This window comes from Anolis carolinensis, unplaced genomic scaffold (genome assembly GCF_035594765.1).
Source record: "Anolis carolinensis isolate JA03-04 unplaced genomic scaffold, rAnoCar3.1.pri scaffold_11, whole genome shotgun sequence".
NCBI lineage: Eukaryota > Metazoa > Chordata > Lepidosauria > Squamata > Dactyloidae > Anolis > Anolis carolinensis.
Window position 1 is genome coordinate 19,137,882 of NW_026943822.1, and position 20,809 is coordinate 19,158,690.

General features: G+C 41.6%; 1 protein-coding gene across 2 annotated transcripts in view; it reads left to right on the forward strand.

Annotated features, from left to right (window-relative positions):
• The first annotated feature begins 11,652 nt into the window (after positions 1-11,652).
• Positions 11,653-20,809, forward strand: part of alpk3 (alpha kinase 3) — a 40,159-nt gene continuing 31,002 nt past the window's right edge. The window contains exons 1-2 of one of the 2 annotated variants that reach the window (XM_008120697.3): positions 11,653-11,924; positions 18,326-18,364. In XM_008120697.3, coding sequence (XP_008118904.2) covers positions 11,761-11,924; positions 18,326-18,364 — 203 coding nt within the window. In that variant the 5' untranslated portion in view covers positions 11,653-11,760. The remainder of the gene's footprint in view (positions 11,925-18,325; positions 18,365-20,809) is intronic. The other variant, XM_062963497.1, reaches the window with a different exon arrangement.

Consider the following 20,809-nt stretch of genomic DNA (forward strand, 5'->3'; position numbering starts at 1 on the left):
CAGAATAGAGTGGCACTATCACTTCTCTTGATCTAGACACTGGACTCCTATTGAAGCAGCCACATCATACTGTTCACTCATGTTCATCTTGTGGTTTACTAAGGCTTCTAGATGCCTTTCACATGGGACTATTTTCAAGCCAGGGGTCTCTCATCCTGGATCTGTGGATTTTATTGCCTACGTGTAGTCAATATTATTTTAGACTCTAGACTGTTCAGGTCATTTTGGATCCTGATCCTGTCCTCTGGGGCCTTACCTATCCCTCCCAACCTGGTGCTATCTGTAAATTGGATTAGTAGTCCAGATGAGGACTGACCAAAGCCAAACAGAGTGGGACTATGGTTTTTATATTGTTGTGTAATGTATGTCTGTATCTTTATTGTAAATCACCCTGAGTCCCTTCTGGGAGATGGGGCGGTATATAAAGTTTTATTATTATTATTATTCCTTAGAGACTACACTCCTATTGATGCAGTCTAGAATCACATTGGCTTTTTTAGGTGCTGCATCACACTTTTGACTCATGTTCAGCTTGTGGTCTATTAAGACTCATAGGCCCCTTCCACAGTTGTATAAAATCCACACTGAATTGGATTATCTGGCAGTGTGGATTGAGATATTCCAATTCAATTATCTGCCTTGATATTTTGCATTGTATGGCTGTGTGGAAGGGCCCTTAGATGCCTGTCACATGGACTGTTTTTAAGTTTGGGGTCTCCCATCCTATACAGCCCCCCCCCCCCCCCCATATATATAATGCCATAGATATTCCATTTTTTACCTAGGTGTAGTACCTTAATATTTCTCCATGTTGATATTATGTTTTTTTTTCCTACTGAATGATATGACTGTAGTTAGATCAGGCTTGGGCAAACTTCGGCCCTCCTCCAGGTGTTTTGGACTTCAATTCCCACAATTCATAACAGCCTGCTAGCTGATAGGAATTGTGGGAGTTGAAGTCCAAAACGCCTGAAGGAGAGCCGAGGTTTGCCCAGATATTGGGACTATGACTTCTTGACACTGGGTTAGATATTGGGACGATGACTTCTCGACACTGGACTCCTATTGATGCAACCTAGAATCACATTGGCTTTTTAAGCTGCCGCATCACGTTGTTGACTCGTGTTCATCTTGCGATCCGTTTCGTATGGACTGTTTTCAAGCCATTTTCGATGTGTGCATTTCATATTGCATTGCAATTTTCCTTAGTGCTGAAATCCAGTTTTGCTCATTTGGGCCAATCAATTCTCTTTCTAATCTGTTTGAGGTGCTTTTGGATCCTGATGCTGTCTTCTGGAAACAGAGTCCCCTTCTACACTGCCATATAATCCAGAATAAATAATCCCCAACATCTGCTTAGAACTGCATTATCTGAGTCTACACTGCCATATAATCCAGAATATCAAGGCAAATAATCCCCAACATCTGCTTTGAACTGCATTATCTGAGTCTACACTGCCATATAATCCATCTAACCAAAGCAGATAATCCACATTATCTGTTTGGACTGGATGATATGAGTCTACACTGACATATAATCCAGTCCAAAAGAGATAATCTGGATTTGATATGGCAGTGAAGAAGGGGCCTGGGCCATCCCTCCCAATTTGGTGTCCTGTGCAAATGGGGTAATTTTTCAGAGGGAAGCAGAGGCGAGGAAAACATACGCCTCGGCTTCCTGACTGGCTTCTCTGAGGGGAGCTTTTCAGGCCCTCTCGCCCAGGCAAAGGCGCCCACAGGAAGAGCGCCAGGCCTCCCAGCGAGGCCCACGCCGCTTCCCCTGCTTCCCCTCTTCTCCCCCGCCGCGCTTACCGAGCCTGACCGCGGCTCCTCTGCAGCCGCCTCCTCCTCCGCCGCCTCCGAGGCCCAGGCCCCGCACAGGCCTCACCCAGCGCCGGGCAGCGACCGCCTCAACATGGCGGCGGCGAGGGCGGGCGGGGCCAGCGGAGGGGGCGGGGCCTGTTAGGAGATGGGCGTGGCCTAACCTCAACAGGCCTCTGACATAGAAGGGCCGAGAGGGAGCCGAGAGGGGACCTCGAGGGCTGGCCGAAGGGGCGTGGCCTTGTGGGAGAGGGGTGTGGCCTAACCCTGACAGAGGAGGACCGAGAGGGTGCCTCGCTCTCGGCCTGAGGGGCGGGGCCTGTTGGGAGAGACCCTAACAGGCCTCTGTCGTAGAAGGGCCTCGCTCTCGGCCTGACTGAAGGGGCGTGGCCTAGCCCCTACAGGCCTCTGTCATAGAAGGGCCGAGAGGGGGCCTCGCTCTCTGTCTGAGGGGCGTGGCCTATTTGAAAAGGGGCGTGGCCCAATCCCACAGGCCTTTGATATAGGCCTTGCTCTCGACCCGAGGGGCGTGGTCTGTTGGGAGAGGGGCGGGGCCTAACCCCAATAGGCCTCTGACATAGAAGGGACGGGAGGGGGCCTCGCTTTCGGCCTGAAGGGCGTGGCCTGTTTGGAGAGGGGCGTGGCTTAACCCCAAGAGGCCACAATCGGCCCTGGGCTCTGACAGAGAAGGACTGAGGGGTAAAGAAGTAGGTTATTTCCTCAATGAACGCCTCTCGCCTGTGGCCTTTGCCCACTGTCTCGGTTTTCTGAGGCCACACTACACTATGGGGATGTTATTCCAATCCAGCTGCCATGGCAACCTCTTCCGGAATTCTGGGATTTTGCAATCCAGGAAAGGAAAGCCTTTCGCTAAACTACAGGCCCCAGAATGCCACTGAAGGTTTCCATGGCAACTGGAGTGGACTAAGGGCATCATAACAGTCCTGTGAGATAGAGCTATCACCCATCCAGTTTGAAACCAGGAATTTTAAATTTATTTTTTATTCGTATTGGTGTTTTTATAACATATATAATGATTCAAAATAGAGTTGAAAAACTAGGTTGCCTTCCATCAGGTCTAGATAGTCTATTTTAGCCTAAATTTTAGTTGTATTAATGTCAATCTTATGTGTATATTAATGTACGCATTTTAATAGTACAGTAGAGTCTCACTAATCCAAGCTTCTGGATTATCCAAGCCATTTTTGTAGTCAATGTTTTCAATTTATCGTGAAATTCGTAAATACAGTATTTACAACATAACATTACTGCGTATTGAACTACTTTTTCTGTCAAATTTGTTGTGCAACATGATGTTTTGGTGCTTAATTTGTAAAATCATAACCTATTTTGATATTTAATAGGCTTTTCCTTTATCTCTCCTTATTATCCAAGATATTCGCTTATCCAAGCTTCTGCCGGCCCGTTTAGCTTGGATAAGTGAGACTCTACTGTATTATATTTTAGGTTGTCTACATTGAGAGGCTGGTGGCGCAGCGGGTTAAACCGCTGAGCTGCTGAACTTGCTGACCGAAAGGTCAATGGTTTGAATCCGGGGAGTGGGGTGAGCTCCCACTGTTAGTCCCAGCTTCTCTCAACCTAGCAGTTTGAAAACATGCAAATGGGAGTAGATAAATAGGTACCGCTTCGGCAAGGAGGTAACAGCACTCCATGCAGTCATGCTGGCCACATGTTCCTGGAGGTGTCTACAGACAATGCCGGCTCTTTGGCTTAGAAATAGAGATGAGCACCAACCCTCAGAGTCGGACACGACTAGACTTAATGTCAGGGGAAAACCTTTACCTTTACCTTACGTTGAGAAGTGAGTGACAAATAAAAATAATGCACAGCAGGAAAATCTTAGTGCTGTGTGTTAATATATGCATTTTAATGGTATTACATTTTATCTGTGTGTTTTAAGTATGTTGTATCTTGTCTTGGGCTGCGAGGAGAGGCCGATAACAAATAAAATGTTTTATTATTATTATGATTATTATTATTGAAACAGGAAGACCAGACAGGAATGCTCAGCTAAAATAACTGGCAAAAGGAGGAAAATAAGCATAATTTTTCCTTCCATTTTCCACATAAGGAACTGGATCAAGTAAATGCATGAAAGAGGGAAGAATTCCTCTTCTAAGACTTCTCCTGTTTTAATAAGCCCTTCTATTTAAAAATAATATCACACAGAGGGAGACATTCACATTCCTGATTGATGAGGGATAGCTTTTTGTTCCATTTCTCCCTCCCCGATATATTGATCTAAGTAATGAATTAGTTAGCTTTGGTGCCATAAAGAATACGGAGTGTTTCCTTGCATTTAACATGGATATATATATCGCAGCCCAAAAGATATATATATATATATATATATGCACACACACACACAAATAGTAGACCTTAGTTTGGGTTATTAACAATCAGCATTGCAACAATCAAAAGGGAATGTTAAATGCATGTGGGATCTCCTGCCAATATACAGAACAGCTTTGAAGGTGTTGTTTTGGTGAGCGCAGCCATGGAGGAGGGGAGAATTAAACCCAGGTCTGCCGCAATCCCGCTAATTGCCAGCCCCTGAAGCCCGGAATATCTATTATTTGCATATTTTAAAATGCGCGCTGTTAACAAGCCTCCTTTCCTCCTTAAAGGCAAGGTAAAAATAAAAGCTGAAGACATAAAATACAGAAATTCAGAGACATACTTCACATCACTTCTGTTTTGTCCCAAAGGGCATTCTGAGACAAAGGCATTTGTTGTTTGGGAATGGTATATGTGCTTGTTCAATGCGCCCATCCATGTGTAAATAAGGGGGACTGAGATAATCTTCCACAAATGGCTACATGGCTTTTCAGTTTCCTTCCGTGTCATTTTTAGATATGACGCTACAATTAATAGAACTCCTGAATTACATCGATGCCTTACATTCTCTCCAATGAGATAAAGATCCATGTGAGGTTTTTTTTTCTTGTACTATTCACTGAGCCAGTTCAGATGCAGGCTGTGTCTACACCAGGCGAAATAATCTAGAGTGGCCTGATCCAAGTTGCCCCGGATATGCCACGGGGAGTCTCATGGAAGCCTCATGTCAAAAACACTTCTATTCAGGGTCCTAGTCAATGAGTCCTAATCCCTTTTCAAGCTACAATGTAAGAGAAGGGGCTCAAGTCCTTCAGTTCACTAACCTCCCCTTTCCTTTTGTGTTTTTCTTTTCCAGCTGATATTCAATGTGTTTTGACTTGTCCAGGCTTCTGAGCTGCCTTTATGGGCCAGGCCTTTCAAGAGGTTTTTTGCCTTTGCATTTTTTAAAAGGGGGGATTTGTGCTTCTGTGTACATTGGGGCTAATGTGGCCAGTGGTCACGTTTTCAAAACAACAGCAGAGAACAGTACAAATTCATGAATTGCAGAGCTGAAGTAACTATCAACAAGATTAATACCAAATAAAAACACCAATAACCTATATTTTACCTGTGTGTATATTGTTATATGTATTTTAATAGTGCTTCAAACCACAAGGAGAGGCAGATAATAATAATAACAACAACAAACCAATTAAAATCAATTATTGTTTTTATTATTTAATAAGAACATACCAAATAAAAGCTATTATTATTGTTATTATTTAAGTACACTTAGCCACATGTTTCTCTCTAAAACTAATATAGTGGGCACATTTGTAAATTACGTGATGCACATATCATTATGCATCACGTTGACATTATGGAGCGTCAGTATTCCAAAAATATGGGAATTTTTTGGACATCTTCCGTCTATTTAATGCTAATATTGTGCTATGCAAATGATATAATATTTTGTATGTACATATAACTTTTAAGCCACTCTGAGTTCCCTTCTGGGTGAGAAGGGCGGGATATAAATGTAGTAAATAAATAAATAAATAAATATTTAAAAGGAAAACCTCCAATAGAGGACATTCTAAGAACCATCATGGTGTGAGCATTGGATTATGACTATGATTTGAATCCCTACCATGGAGACCCATCTTAGGCAAGTGTCACTCTCTTTGCATCAAAGTAAGGCAAAGGCAAACTTCCTCGGAGCAAATCTTACCGAGAAAAACCTATGACAAGTTTTCCTTAGTGTTGCGGTAAGTAAGAAATGACTTGAAGCGACATCTGCCAATCAGATAAAGGACCAGCTTTCTGAATCTCAAATAAGGACCTCATATTAAGAGAAAGCTGGCAATCATAGTTGAGAATGATCCAAAGGTGATGATGCCCCCATGTTTCCTAGCATTCAGGATGCATCCACACTGTAGATTTAACACAGTTTGACACAATTGACACCGTGCTATGGAGTCGTGAAGATTTTGGTTTTACAAGGTCTTTTGCCTTCTCCACCAGAGAGGGCTGGTATATCTACAAATTCCTTTTTTTTCGTATCAGGAGCAACTTGAGAAACCGCAAGTCGCTTCTGGTGTAAGAGAATTGGCTCTGTGTAGATACTTTACAATTATTCTGGGATTTTGTATAGTAAGAGAATTGGCTGTCTGCAAGGACATTGCCCAGGGGGTGCCTGGATGTTTTACCATCCTGTGGGAGGCTTCTCTCACATCCCCACATGGGAAGCTGGAGCTGACAGATGGGAGCTCACACTGCTCCCTGGATTCAAACCGCCTACCTTTCAGTCAGCAGTTCTGCCGGCACAAGGGTTTAACCCATTGCGCCACTATGGAGGCTCATAGCATGAAACCATGGTACTGAAAGCGGCATCAAACTGCATTCATCCTATAGCGTATATGAGTTTGTTACAAAGGGGATTCGTATTATTGTCATCTTCATGATGCCAAAAAGGAAAGACTGAGATAAACAGGTAGTCTTTAAGTGGTTAGGTTTCATGCTGGGCAACAGATGTTCTATAGGGCATTGAAATTATATAAACCATTATCCTCTTCTGCAGGAAAATGGAATCCTCCAGCAGGAACACCTTGCAAAAAGACCTGCATGACTCATGGCGCTCTGCAGGCTCTTCTCTATTGTTTAATATCAATTGTAAAATATTAAATCAGATTACATACCTGTGGCCTTTCTGCAAGAGAAAGGAGAGGCTTTCTTGTAAGGATCTGCTCAAAGGCCATCGTTTCCCCCGAAAATGCTAATGGGATTATGTAAAAGGTTATTTTGTTCATTTCAGATGAGAGGCACATTGACACAATTGGGATGCCCTTTGTTTGTGTCTGGCTAATGACTTATCTCGAAGAACCTCTGCCTTTGAAAGCCGAGCTTGGCATCTTCAAGCCTCTCCCAAACTTCTCAAGTAGTTTTTGAGAAGATGTAATGGATGTTAATGAGCCTGCCTGGCAAATGCTCTGCCAAAGCATCGGAGAAAACATCTCTTTTCAAAATCATGAATCATTAGTTAACAAAGCAAAACAAAGCCGAAATCACCAATCACAAATAATTTTCTGCAGTCCTTTTGCTGCTCTGCTGAAAAGGAACATCGGATGTATATTGATTTGTGAATATAGTTCACGGATGAGTATTATGGGCCTCCCGATCCTGTCTGACTACCAGTCCCAGTATAACAATTGGCTGCAATAGCTGAGGATGTTGGGAATCCTACTCACATGCATGTCATGCAATTCACATACTTTCAATTGGAAAAGTTGTAAGACAAACTTCTGTGTTCATAGTAGTGGTGTGCATTCGTATAGAATTGCTGTTCGTTTTGGGTTGTTTCATTTGTATTAAAAGCAAATAAAAACAAACTTAATTTAACATTTCCATTAAAATTTTGATTTTAATTTTAATTTAAAGAAACATTTATTCTATTTTTTAACTTTTTGCTTAAAAGTTCTGGTTGCTTGAGTTTTATTTAACTGAGGCCCCAATTACAATGCCATATAATGCAGGTTATCAAAGCAGATAATCCACATCATCTGCTTTGAACTGGATTACATGAGTTTACACCGTCATCTAATCCAGTTCAATGCAGATTTTAAATGGCAGTGTAGATGGGGCCTTCTAAGGCTGAGGCCCCATTTACAGGGCCATATAGTGCAGATTGAATTAGACAATATGAGTCTACACTGCCATATAATCCAGTTCAATGCAGTTAATCTGCATTCTGAAATTGCATTCTATGCCAGTGTAGATGGGACCTGAGAGTCTATTGTATATCACAATATGTAAAATAGAACACATGTACTCAATAAATTATTATTATTATTATTATTATTATTATTATTATTATTATTATTCCAAGTAGGTGGCCTTGGGCAAGTGTCACAATCTCTCAGTCCTAGGCTGAATCTACATTGCCATATAATCTAGATTATCAAATCAAATAATCCAGATTATCTGATCTGACCTGGGTTATGTGGGTCTACAGTGCCATATAATCCAGTTCAAAGTAGATAAACTAGATTTTATATGGCAGTGTAGATGGGGCCTTAGAAGAAGACAAAAGCAAACTTGCTCTCTAAAAATATTTACAAGAGGGCATGTGATGGTATTGCCATAAATCAACAACATCTTGACAATACATAAGATCAAGAACAGTATTATAGCAGAAATGAGAACTGAGTAGCATTCCAGATATTAAACTGCAACTCTCATCATCCCCCCTCCATTGACTATGCTGGATAAAGTTGCTAGGAGTTGCACTTCCAACAATGTTTGGAGTTACTTAAACTCGCTGTAACTGTTAATGTGTAATTTGAGTGCAATGTTTTAGGTATGTTGAATTTTTAAATCATTCCCAATGTTAACGGAGCCTCTTGCACTATTCCAAATAGGATCTAATGAAAGGATGCGTCATTGTGTCCAGATTGGACCCGTCCTGGAAGAGGCACAGCTGGCACGCTAGCCTTAATGGTCCAAGCACACCTCCGCGTTCCTTTCAAATATCAATACCATTCAGTCCGATTTGTAAGCAAAATTTTCTAAGTTCAAATATGCTTCTGAAAAGCCATGTAAACGAATAAGGCTAATTATCTTATGTGTCTGAAAGAAGAACTGTCCTTCCTTTGAGGTTGCAGGGTGGCCATGTATACGGTATAAGAGTATTGGGATATAGCTAGAGGGAAAAATATATCACAGCTATTATTCCACATATATTAGTGAGCTTATCTTGATCAAGGTTCAAGTCTTTCCGCTTCTGTCCTACTTTCACTCCACCAGTCACACTGCCACTTGGAATTAATACCCCAAATAATAAGAACATGACCAAAACGTTGGATATCACCTTCTCGTATCTCTTAAGAATGTCGTTTTCGACGATAAAGGCCTTTTCACATCTTCGTAAGGAGTCAAGACGCCGTCTGGGTTTGTCTGCCAGAGCCAAGATCACAGATGGCAATTTCAGAAAAGCTTGACGTCCCTTTGATAGTTCGGGCATCATTGTAATTCGCTCTTTTGTTCCTGGGTGTCAACGTGATGAAACAGACAAGCGATTAAATCTTACAGTAAACAGAGAGGGTATGCATACGCGAGTGGCATTAAAAATACAGATATACATATATTCCAATGACTCTCATTTGCATCTTTGGGAACGAAAAGAAAAAGAGGAAAAATCTGCTTTGCTGATCATGGCCTCTTGATTATGGCTGGTTTGTAATGGTTATTTATTGTCTATTTTAATTGTATAGTTGTATCTGGTTTAATATTGTCTCTCAATTGCTGATTATGTAATGTATGTTGTTATTTTGATTGGAAACCGCCCTGAGTCCCCTCAGGAAGATAGGGCAGTATATAAATAAAGTTTTATTATATTATTATTATTTGCCACTCTTGGATTTTACATCCAATATTCTTTATTATGACAATGAAGTCATTTTAGATCTGAACATTGAAGTTCATAAGAATCAAACAATGGTGAAACATATGCTTTTGCATTGAGATTTGATATGTGATACTCCCAAACAGGGCTAAGGAAAATAGGGGCTGGAAATCCCAAAAATTGCTATCCATGCACATATGTTGGCATATTTCAGCAGTGTGTTTTGTTTCACTTTGTATTTCAATTGCCATTTCTCCTTGCAAAAAACATTTTAAAAACTATGAACTAGAGATGTGTGCAAATTTGTTCTTCTTTGTTTCCTTTGTGAATATGTGCCTTTGGGCCTCGAGGTGTTTTGGACTCCAACTCCCAGAAGTCCCAGCAAGTTTACCAGCTGTTAGGAAGTGTGGGAGATGAAGTCCAAAGCAGCAAAGGTTGAGAACCACTGGTATATGGGATTAAAATGTATCATAAAAGTATCACCTGCAGCAGCGGGGAATAATGGGCATTCTGTGAGTAGTTAATAATGGACTCTGGCCCGGTTCCAGGTATTGAATCTGCTCATTGTCATATGTCTTTTAACGCTGATGATGTTTTAATGACCTCTTTATGGAGTGTGTACATTGTAAAGAAATGATTCTGGCCATTTTTATGGTTGCGCGCTTTTACATGACAAGTAGTTTATTACAGTCAATGCTTCACATTCACTGGGGTTAAAGAAATTAATTATGAATAAAGAAATTACTGTGTGTTTTACCTAAGCGGGGACAGGGCACAGGAGAGCCACACCAGGGTCAATACAGCCCTGCTGCCATTCCTGCAACGGCCACATGGGGGCAGTGGCTGCTAATTGTTTTGAAAGTGTCACAGTTCAGGAATAATAATAATATAACTAATAATAATAATTGTGATTTTGTGATACGAAATCCAGCATATCTTGTTTGCTGTGTCATACAATATAATAATAATAATAATAATAATAATAATAATAATAATAATAATAATAATAATAATAATAATTTGGTGGGAAGTGTTCGACTTGTGATTTTGTGATACAAAATCCAGCATATAGATCTCGTTTGCTGTGCCATATTGGTGTCAATAATAATAATAATAATAATAATAAGTTGGTGGGAAGTGTTTGACTTGTGATTTTGTGATACGAAATCCAGTATATCAATCTTGTTTGCTGTGTCATACTGTCTTTGTGTCAATAATAATAATAATAATAAAGTAATAATAATAATACTGTAATGATAATAATAATAAGTTGGTGGGAAGTGTTTGACTTGTGATTTTGTGATACGAAATCCAGCATATAGATCTTGTTTGCTGTGTCATACTAGGTCTTTGTGTCAATAATAATAATAATAATAATGTAATAATAATAATACAGTAGAGTCTCACTTATCCAAGCTAAATGGGCTGGCAGAAGCTTGGATAAGCAAATATCTTGGATAATAAGGAGGGATTAAGAAAAAGCCTATTAAACATAGATTATGATTTTACAAATTAAGCACCAAAACATCATGTTATACAACAAATTTGACAGAAAAGTAGTTCAATTCATGGTAATGCTATGCACTAATTACTGTATTTACGAATTTAGCACCAAAAATATCACAATATATTGAAAACATTGACTATAAAAATGGCTTGGATAATCCAGAGGCTTGGGTAAGCGAGGCTTGGATAAGTGAGACTCTACTGTAATAATAATAATAATAATAATAATAATAATAATAATAATGTATTGTCGAAGACTTTCATGACCGGAATCACTGGGTCGCCGTGAGTTTTCCAAGCTGTATGGCCATGATCCAGAAGCATTCTCTCCTGACATTTTGCCCACATCTATGGCAAGCATCCTCAGAGGTTGTGAGGTATATTGGAAATCAGACAAGGGAAGTTTCTATATCTGTGGAATGATGTCCAGGGTGAGAGAAAGAACTTATCTTTTGAGGCAAGGGTGAATGTGGATCCAACCTGGATTTTGTCCCATTCGTGGGAAGAAGGTCTGGAGAGAGGCCCCGCCCCCTCCCCTTGATTGACAGCCCCATGTGCGCCGGGCTATAAATAGTGGGGTCGGGCCCCTCGGGGGGGCATTGATTGACGGCCGTCGCCTCACAGCGCCTCTCTCTCTCTCTCAGCCTCCCTTTCTCGGCCCCGGAGAGCCCGAGCCGGACCTCCACAGCCTGAGGATGATGATGGGCTCCCGGCGGAGGCCTTTGGGCCGCTCCTTCTCGGGGAACGGGCCCGGGCCCGGCGGGGGAAGCAGCGACGGCGAGGACATCCATCCGGGCCCCCTCCGCGAGCAGCGCCCCGACCGCCGCAGTTATCTCCTCAGCGTCAGGCCCGAGAACAGGTGGGCGCATGCGCAGAAGGGGGGGAGGCTCTTCTCTCTTCCCCTCTGCTTCCTCTTCTTTCTGTTCTTCCTCCTCTTCTTCATCTCCTCATCTCCTTCTTTGGCCATGTTCCAGAAGCATTCTCTCCTGACATTTCGCCCACATCTATGGCAGGCATCCCCAGAGGTTGTGAGGTCTGTTGGAAACTAGGCAAGTGGGGTTTATGTACAGTAGAGTCTCACTTATCCAACATAAACGGGCGGGCAGAACGTTGGATAAGCGAATATGTTGGATAGTAAGGAGGGATTAAGGAAAAGCCCATTAAACATCAAATTAGGTTCTGATTTTACAAATTAAGCACCAAAACATCATGTTATACAATAAATTTGATAGAAAAGTAGTTCAATAGAGTCTCACTTAGCCAACTCCAAGACTCGCTTATCCAACGTTCTGGATTATCCAACGTGCTGGATTATCCAACGCATTTTTGTAGTCAATGTTTTCAATACATTGTGATATTTTGGTGCTAAATTCGTAAATACGGTAATTACTACATAGCATTACTGCATACTGAACTACTTTTTCGGTCAAATTTCTTGTTAAAAATGATGTTTTGGTGCTTAATTTGTAAAATCAGAACCTAATTTGACAAGTGGCCAGTTTCTGGTCAAAGGACATTTAGTATCATGCCAAGTTTCATTTTAATTTTGTTTTGCGTTTTCAAATACATTACAACTTGTATCCTTGGTTCGCTGACACAATAAATAAATAAATTCAATGCTAATCAAGGTGGCCAATTGCAACATTCACACTTGCCTCCAACAGATAAATAAAAATGAACAAAACCTGGCTACCGACTCTAAAATCGGGACATTAAATAAAGAACATCACTCAAGACAGGAAACAATCAGGCCCAGTTAACACCTCCCAACAAAGGATTCCCCAAGAAAGGAAGCAGCCAGGCTTTGAAGCTGAAAGTCCATTCAATGCTAATCAAAGTGGCCAGTGGCAACATTCACACTTGCCTCAAGCAGACAAGAGTTCTTTCTCCCACCCTGGACACTACTCCAGATATATAAACCTCACTTACCTAGACTCCAACAGACCTTAACAACTTTTGAGGATGTCTGCCATAGATGGAGGCGAAACGTCAGAGGAGAATGCTTCTGGAACATGGCCATACAGCCTGGAAAACTCATAGCAACCCAATCATTTCCACAATTGGCAGAAGTTTCTTTCTGTTTTCTTCTGCTTTCTTACTTCCTTTCCCATCAAGACATTTTCCACTGTGAATTGGCAAGAAGTTTTGAAACAAACACAAATTGTTTTGATGGTACTCTGTTTTTTTGGTGTCTATTAAAGACTTCTATTGCATTTTTCCATCATGCAAATTGTTATACGAACCAATGCACCTAGCTTGTGATGACCACCTTTACCCCTAACTTCTCCAAACACCACACTTTACTAACAGAGCGCACCTTGTACATGAAAATGAGTCGGCTAGCCAGGGAAATTGGCTGAACCATTTGGGTTGAAATCTTAGATGCTTTGCTCCTGTTCCATTGTTTCTTGGGCAGGGCTTGGATTAGATGAACCAGCAGGAGACACCCCAGTTTCCTCAGTTTTCACCTTTTTAAGAATTGTGGGAGTTGAAGTCCAAGTTGGCTTATACCTTGCGTAGCATTTGAAAGTTGTTGTGCTGTAGAAACAGAGAGTAAACTGTGTCAAGCTGAGTCTTGCCTTGGCAGATGCGGGAGGCAAAGAACGATGTTCTCGTTGTTGTTTCAGCTGCCATCAAAAGGTTGGGCCGGTAGTGATGGTACCAAGTTACTTCTTTTGGACTACAGATCCCAGAATCCCCTCTCTCTTTATTCAATCCATGTTTTATTGATCTGTGTTGTTATGTTTTATTGATTTGTTTTATTTGATGTGTTTTACTACCCTGTTTCCCCGAAAATAAGACATCCCCTGAAAATAAGACCTAGTAGAGGTTTTGCTGAATTGCTAAATATAAGGCCACCCCTGAAAGTAAGACCTAGCAAAGTTTTAGTTTGAAAGCATTCCCGGCGCCCACCAAACAGAACACACAGCATGCACGATTGGTAAATGTACACATCAGTTGTATATGGAAATAATGGTAGTACTGTAGAGTCTCACTTATCCAACATAAATGGGCTGGCAGAACGCTGGATAAGCGAAACTGTTGGATAATAAGGAAGGATTATGGAAAAGCCTATTAAATGTCAAATTACATTATGATTTTACAAATTAAGCACCAAAACATCATATTTTACAACAAATCGACATAAAAAGCAGTTCAATACATGGTAACATTATGTAGTAATTACAAATTTAGCACCAAAACATTGCAATGTATTGAAAATATTGACTACAAAAACATTGACTACTAAAAAGGCAGCCTGCATTGGATATTCCAGAACGTTGGATAAGCGGAGGTTGGATAAGCGAGACTCTACTGTAACAAGAAATTATTGATCGTTTGTCTGGTTATGTTGGTTTGTGATGACAACTACTGTACAGTATATAATAAAGGTTCATTTTTTTGTTCAACAATAAATGTGAATTCTTCTTCATGGAAAAATATCTCTTTGGGAGCAAAAATTAATATAAGACACTGTCTTATTTTCGGGGAAACATGGTATGTCTGTTATTTTTGGGCTTGGCCCCATGTAAGCCGCCCCAAGTCCCTTCGGTGAGATGGTGGCAGGGTATAAAAATATTGTTGTTGTTGTTGTTGTTATTATTATTATTATTATTATTATTATGAGTACTGGTTCATTACATTTTTAGTTAATATATTTGTATGTAACTGATGTGAGAAACTCTCTGTCGTGAATGGTGCGTAATATTTGTGTAGAGTCGTCCATGATAATTTGGGACAAATTGTTCTTGTAAATCAGGCATGGGCAAACTTGGGCCCTCCAGGTGTTTGGACTCCAACTCCCACAATTCCTAACAGCCTCCAGAATGGTGGGTTTGCAGCTGACATCATGCACCACCATCCTAGACTGTTTTCCGATATTTCTTTATTTGCAGTGCAGATTAATATTTTGCACAATGTGTTTTTTAGGTTTGCGCATTGCAAACCGATTGACGAAGATCCACTTTAAGCTCGACCACATGTGATGGGCAATACTCCAGGTCGGAGCGGTTATTGCTCTTGCATCATCTTTCTGGCTCACGGCTTCTTCACAAGGCGCCTTTTGGGGTTTCTGCCTAGTTTGTTTGCAGTAGGAAGAGTCCAAACAGTATTAGTTCTACCATCTAGATGAGGCATGGGCAAACGTGGGCTTTCTAGGTGTTTTGGACTCCAACTCCCACCATTCCTAACAGCCTCAGGCCCCTTCCTTTTCCCCCTCCGCCGCTTAAGCGGCGGAGGGGGAAAAGGAAAGGGCCTGAGGCTGTTAGGAATGGTGGGAGTTGGAGTCCAAAACACCTAGAAAGCCCAAGTTTGCCCTTGCCTCATCTAGATGTACCCATAGTATTGTATTCCTTTCTGAAAATATCAAAACGGAGATGGGAGTGTATTATTGGACTACAACTCCTATCAACCCTAAAAAATATTGTCATAGTGAAAAATGCTAAAAGTTGTAATCAACATCGAGGGAGTTGTGTTCTTTCCCCATCCCTTTCCCAGGTTAAAGGAACAAACAGATGTGTTTACTAAGAAAGCACGGCACAGAGTGTGTCTTCGGAGAAGAGCATGACTTGTGTCGAAAGGGATTACTGATGGTGCGTGTCATGAGGTCATTTCGGATTTATGGGATATATTTTTTTTGCAAGATTTGCAATACAAAGGCAATGCAAAGGAGGGTTTGCATTGCCTTTCTCTGAGGCTGAGAGAGCGTGGCGTGTCCAGAAAACCTGGGATCAGATCCTGGGATGTAGCACAATTTTCGGATGATGCGTGCAGATCCCAGTAGGGTGGCCTTTTGCAGTTGGCAGATCGTAATTTTGTCAATGTCTATTGTTTCCAAATGCCGGCTGAGATCTTTTGGCATGGCACCCAGTGTGCCCATCACCACCGGGACCACCTGCACTGGTTTCTGCCAGAGTCTTTGAAGTTCAATCTTGAGGTCCTGATAGCGGCTGAGTTTTTCCTGTTGTTTTTCGTCAATGCGACTGTCACCTGGGATGGCGACATCAATGATCCAAACCTTTTTCTTCTCCACAACTGTGATGTCTGGTGTGTTGTGTTCCAGAACATTGTCAGTCTGGATTCGGAAGTCCCACAATATCTTTGCGTGCTCATTTTCCAATACTTTTGCAGGTTTGTGATCCCACCAGTTCTTTACTGCTGGGAGGTGGGACTTGAGGCATAAGTTCCAATGAATCATTTGGGCCACATAGTTGTGCCTCTGTTTGTAATATTATTATCATCATTATTATTTAGATCCAGATCTCCCCAGAATGCGGTCATCTTCAGAGGGCAACGCCATCTGACCAATGGATGGTTCAAACTGCATTTTTTGGATGGTCAGAATCAGAAATGTTGCAATTTTGAGCAATTTGGAGGCTTTGGATAAAGGTCATCTCTGGACCATGAAATCATGTCATATACCTTCTATGCTTGTCAGATGGAACCAAACTTCTGAAGGACCGAAAAATCCATTGCACTACGTTGGAAAGAGCACTACCACAACCTCCGGAATCGCAGCTCCAACATGGCTGAAGAGGTTTTCTCACAAATCCCACAAACCATCTCCTTCTAGGTTGACTTTCCAACAATGGTGGCCTTAGCTGGAGCTGGCCATTGTCTAGAAAGCGCTCTGTTGGGGGAAGAGAAGGGAAGGGCTTGCTAAGGAAGGGTCTGCGTCTCTCGGTCTATTTGTGGCACCGTTTTCCGGAATGCGGTGCGTGTCCAGGCAGGGAGCCGTACTACCAGAGAGAGCAGGGAGAGCTCTCCGGTTTCCCAGAGAGGCATGTTGACACCTCGGGGTTGACTGGCGGTGGGGGGTCACATGCCCTGGGCGGCTGCGGCAACTCCGAAAGGGAGCTTTATTGTGTGTTAATCCCATCACCACAATGCCAAGGGGAGGACGCACAACACCTGTGGGTCCAACTATAGAAGACACACTCCCAGGGTTGCGCTTGTTGCCTGCAAAGTGATGGTATCTGTAACATAGTAGAGTGCAGCGTAGCCAATGCTATATACCAGCTGTTAGGAATTGTGGGAGTTGAAGTCCAAAACACCCGGAGGGCCAACGTTTGCCCATGCCTGGGTTATCTAGCCCAGTCTTCTGCCACAATTCAAAATACCCCCAACATGTCATGGTTTTCAAAGGCACTGTACTGTGTGTGTGAACTGGAAAATGAAGTGTATGACACCGATTGGCTGAGCCTGCAAAGACCTGGGGATTGATTTGATACTGTTTCTGTTCTGCTGCTGCAGAACCAGTTTGATCAAGTTTTCAGTGTTGACTGAGTACTGCTGGTAAAGAGAGCTGTGTACTCAGAGAGGCCTTGCTATTTTGAGGCCTGAGAAAAGAGGGTGAAGAACCAGGACTTTATTAATATGTTGTCGAAGGCTTTCATGGCCGGGATCACAAGGTCATTGTATGTTTTCTGGGCTGTATGGCCATGTTCCAGAAGTATTCTCTGCTGACGTTTCACCCACATCTATGACAGGCATCCTCAGAGGTTGTGACCTCACAACCTCTGGTATATACCTCACAACCTCTGAGGATGCCTGCCATAGATGTGGGCGAAACGTCAGGAGAGAATACTTCTGGATCATGGCCATACAGCCCGGGCCTGTATTCTTCTCTGAAGCTGATTTGTGGACTGTTTATGACTGTGGACTTCTGTAAGTGATCAGAGGGACCACTGTAAATACTACTTTTTTATCTCTTGGAATCAATAAAGTTCCTGTGTTTTTGTTCTGCAATCCTGAGTGGCATGTTATTGTTCTGCGGGTGATTCTGGATCGCGGGCACACGTAAGAGCTTCTATCTATCATCAACAATTCGTAACAACAGATGACCATCCAACCTCCAGATAAGGAGACTCCACTGCTACTCTCCTAGCTTCTTCGTATTCATTGTTGCACAATTCCGGCTAATTGGGATTACAGTGCCGTCCATCCCAGTTTTATACCTGCTCTTACAATACCATTTTGGGTTTTGCTTTTCTCCCTCTCATCTCTCTCTGCCCCATTTCTCTCTGTGTCCTTAACCAGCATTTTTATTCACAGCCTCTGGTTACGGTTTAAAGCATCCTTCGCTTCTACTGACCAGCCATGAAAAGGCAGCTGAGTTATATTAATAGAGCCTCTGACCTGTGCTCTCGGGAGAACTCCTTTAATACATTCTAATCACTGTCGTTTAATAATTTTGATGCTCTCTTTAAAACATATATACATATATAATCCTAATTTTTTTTGTTTGCTGTCTCTGCTTAGCTTACTCATCAACCGATTATCTCCCTCCAGCACTGGAAGGTAAATGATATCTATCAGTATTGTTTGACTGTACGTCACATGGGTTCAGGTGTCTGTCCAACTCACCTGTCGTTGAGGGATACTAACTGCACTCACCTTGCTGCTGTGACATTGCATGTCTATGCTTACATTGAATGGGAGGAAAAGAGTTAATTGTTTTGGACTATAACTCCCAGAGGTCTTCAACCAGGGGATGCTGGGAATTGTGATCCCCTGGGAAGAGATGCTACCAGTTTTGTCACTGCTTTGCACACTTCTAGCTCACTTTTAGAACATTGCTTTTGCTTGACGGAAATCAACGAAACCCTTGTGTTTTTTGGGAAGGGTCTGTGATGCAAGTAACGTCATGGCAAATGTTATCGGAAATAGCTGCACCTAGTCTCTGGGCATGTATCCCTTTGGAAATAAATAGCAATCATAACCTTATTGAAAAGTCAACCCTTTGAACAAGTGATATTCATAAAGCATTCATGTAATGGCACACAGGTAATTCAGCTGTTAAACTGAATAACCATGTCTTTGAATTGCAAATGACACTACAAAAATATATTTGGTTAGCAGAGGATGGTTGTTTCTTTAAAGTTGAAATTGCAGTTGTAATTGCCCAAAACACATACACTCCCTTTAAAAACCTTTTAGTTTAAAATATGCACTCAGAGATTTTTAAAAAACCAAAGTCTTCCTTGAAAAATAATATATCTTGTTTACTCACAAACGTATTGTATTCATTCACCATACAGGCACATTTCTTATTAAAGTTCAGTTATAGATAGGATGTAGTTTTCTGTGTTGCGTACACAGGGTATCATTCTTAATCAATAGTCCATAGTCTTTAGGTATAGCTATACTCACTGGTCCATAAGTCATACTTCTCCACTGAAGTCCTAACAGCAACATGCATCCATCTCCACTGAGGTGTAAAACACAGAATACAAAATTGAGTCCTGAGTCTGAACATGCTCAGTACAATCACGTGTCTGTAAAATTCACACTTGCTTTAAACAGACAAGGGTTCTTTCTCCCACCCTGGACACTCCACTTGCTTCACTGCCAACAGAAACCTTGAAGATGCCAGCCACATATGCAGGCAAAACGTCAAGAGAGAATGCTACTGGAACATAACCATACAGCCCGAAAAATCCACAACAACACACAAAGATAAATGTTATCTTTTTGCACTGAATCCTTTAACATATATAATAGGTAGATATGTTTTTGCATATTTTACCTTAATCACTACCATTGCTCTGGACCGTATCTAGTGTTGCATTCAACCTCTTTTGTGGATTTGTCCTCACATTTGACTCATTCCTTATTTCAGCGCATTGGCAGCCAGAGATTTCATGATCCCATTTCTCTGCGTCGCTCAGCAAAATAGTTAGGGAGAATATATGGATGAGAAGGAAAAATGGGGGGACAGAAACAAAAGAAAACAGAAAGTATTCAAAACGCTGTTTCAGATCTCCTTCTCTCAACCATTCTCTTCATATCCACCATACTGTGAATGCCAAATTGTATGGGAATCCGATATCGGGGGAGAATTTGGATCCCTGAGACTGCAGGCTTATCTTTTCCTCTTAAAGCGAATATTTAGCTCTCAGGCTTGCAGTTGCAGATACAAACATGGTTCACATTCTTAGCTGCTGGCATCAGGTTTCTAAGGGCCTTGGGTTTTTTTTCCAAGTGTAGTGGTCTGTATTGCCATCAACAGACTCTTTTGTCCCACAGACTCTTTGTTTACTTGCATCTGTTTTGAGAATCCCTGTATCGTCATTAAAAATGAAATCTAGAGTTTAGAATAATGCAAAACATGCAGCAAGTAGTTGTGTGCATTTTGGTTAGACACATACTTTTCATACCTAGGAATTTTCTAGGTGCGCATCCAACATCAATATTCATTTCAATAATATTTGCTATTATCATCAGTTCCCTGTTTCTATAGTAAGTACAGGAAGGCATTCTTGTGGATTTGCAGATACCATATCCGCAAATATTCCTGCAGAATGATAGCTTAAGTAGAGGTAGAAGTCCCACTATAATAAGTCAACGGAAACCCGAAGCCTTATTTTGTTCATCTCTGTGTCTTTGTCCGTCATGTGGGCATTTCTCCAAGAGAGTTTGGGAATGTGTCCACATGAGGTGTTTTGTCTGACGAAGAAACATTGCATGTCCCCTGGATCCACAAAGAGGAGATCCAAGGATCAAAATCGGTGTGCAAAAAAAATGTTTGTGGGTGAAAACCACACGGACGCATGAATGTGGGTTGGATGGGTGCATAGAGTAGATCAGATGTTGGACAGGCGAATTCTGAATATGAGCCGCCATAGAAAGCAGCAGAACATGGAAAAGGTACTTTGTTGAGTAACAACATCCAACATCCCCACCAAACGGGTATTTCCCATGTTCCCATAAGGTGTTTCAGTTTGTGTCATTTGCATTCTTACC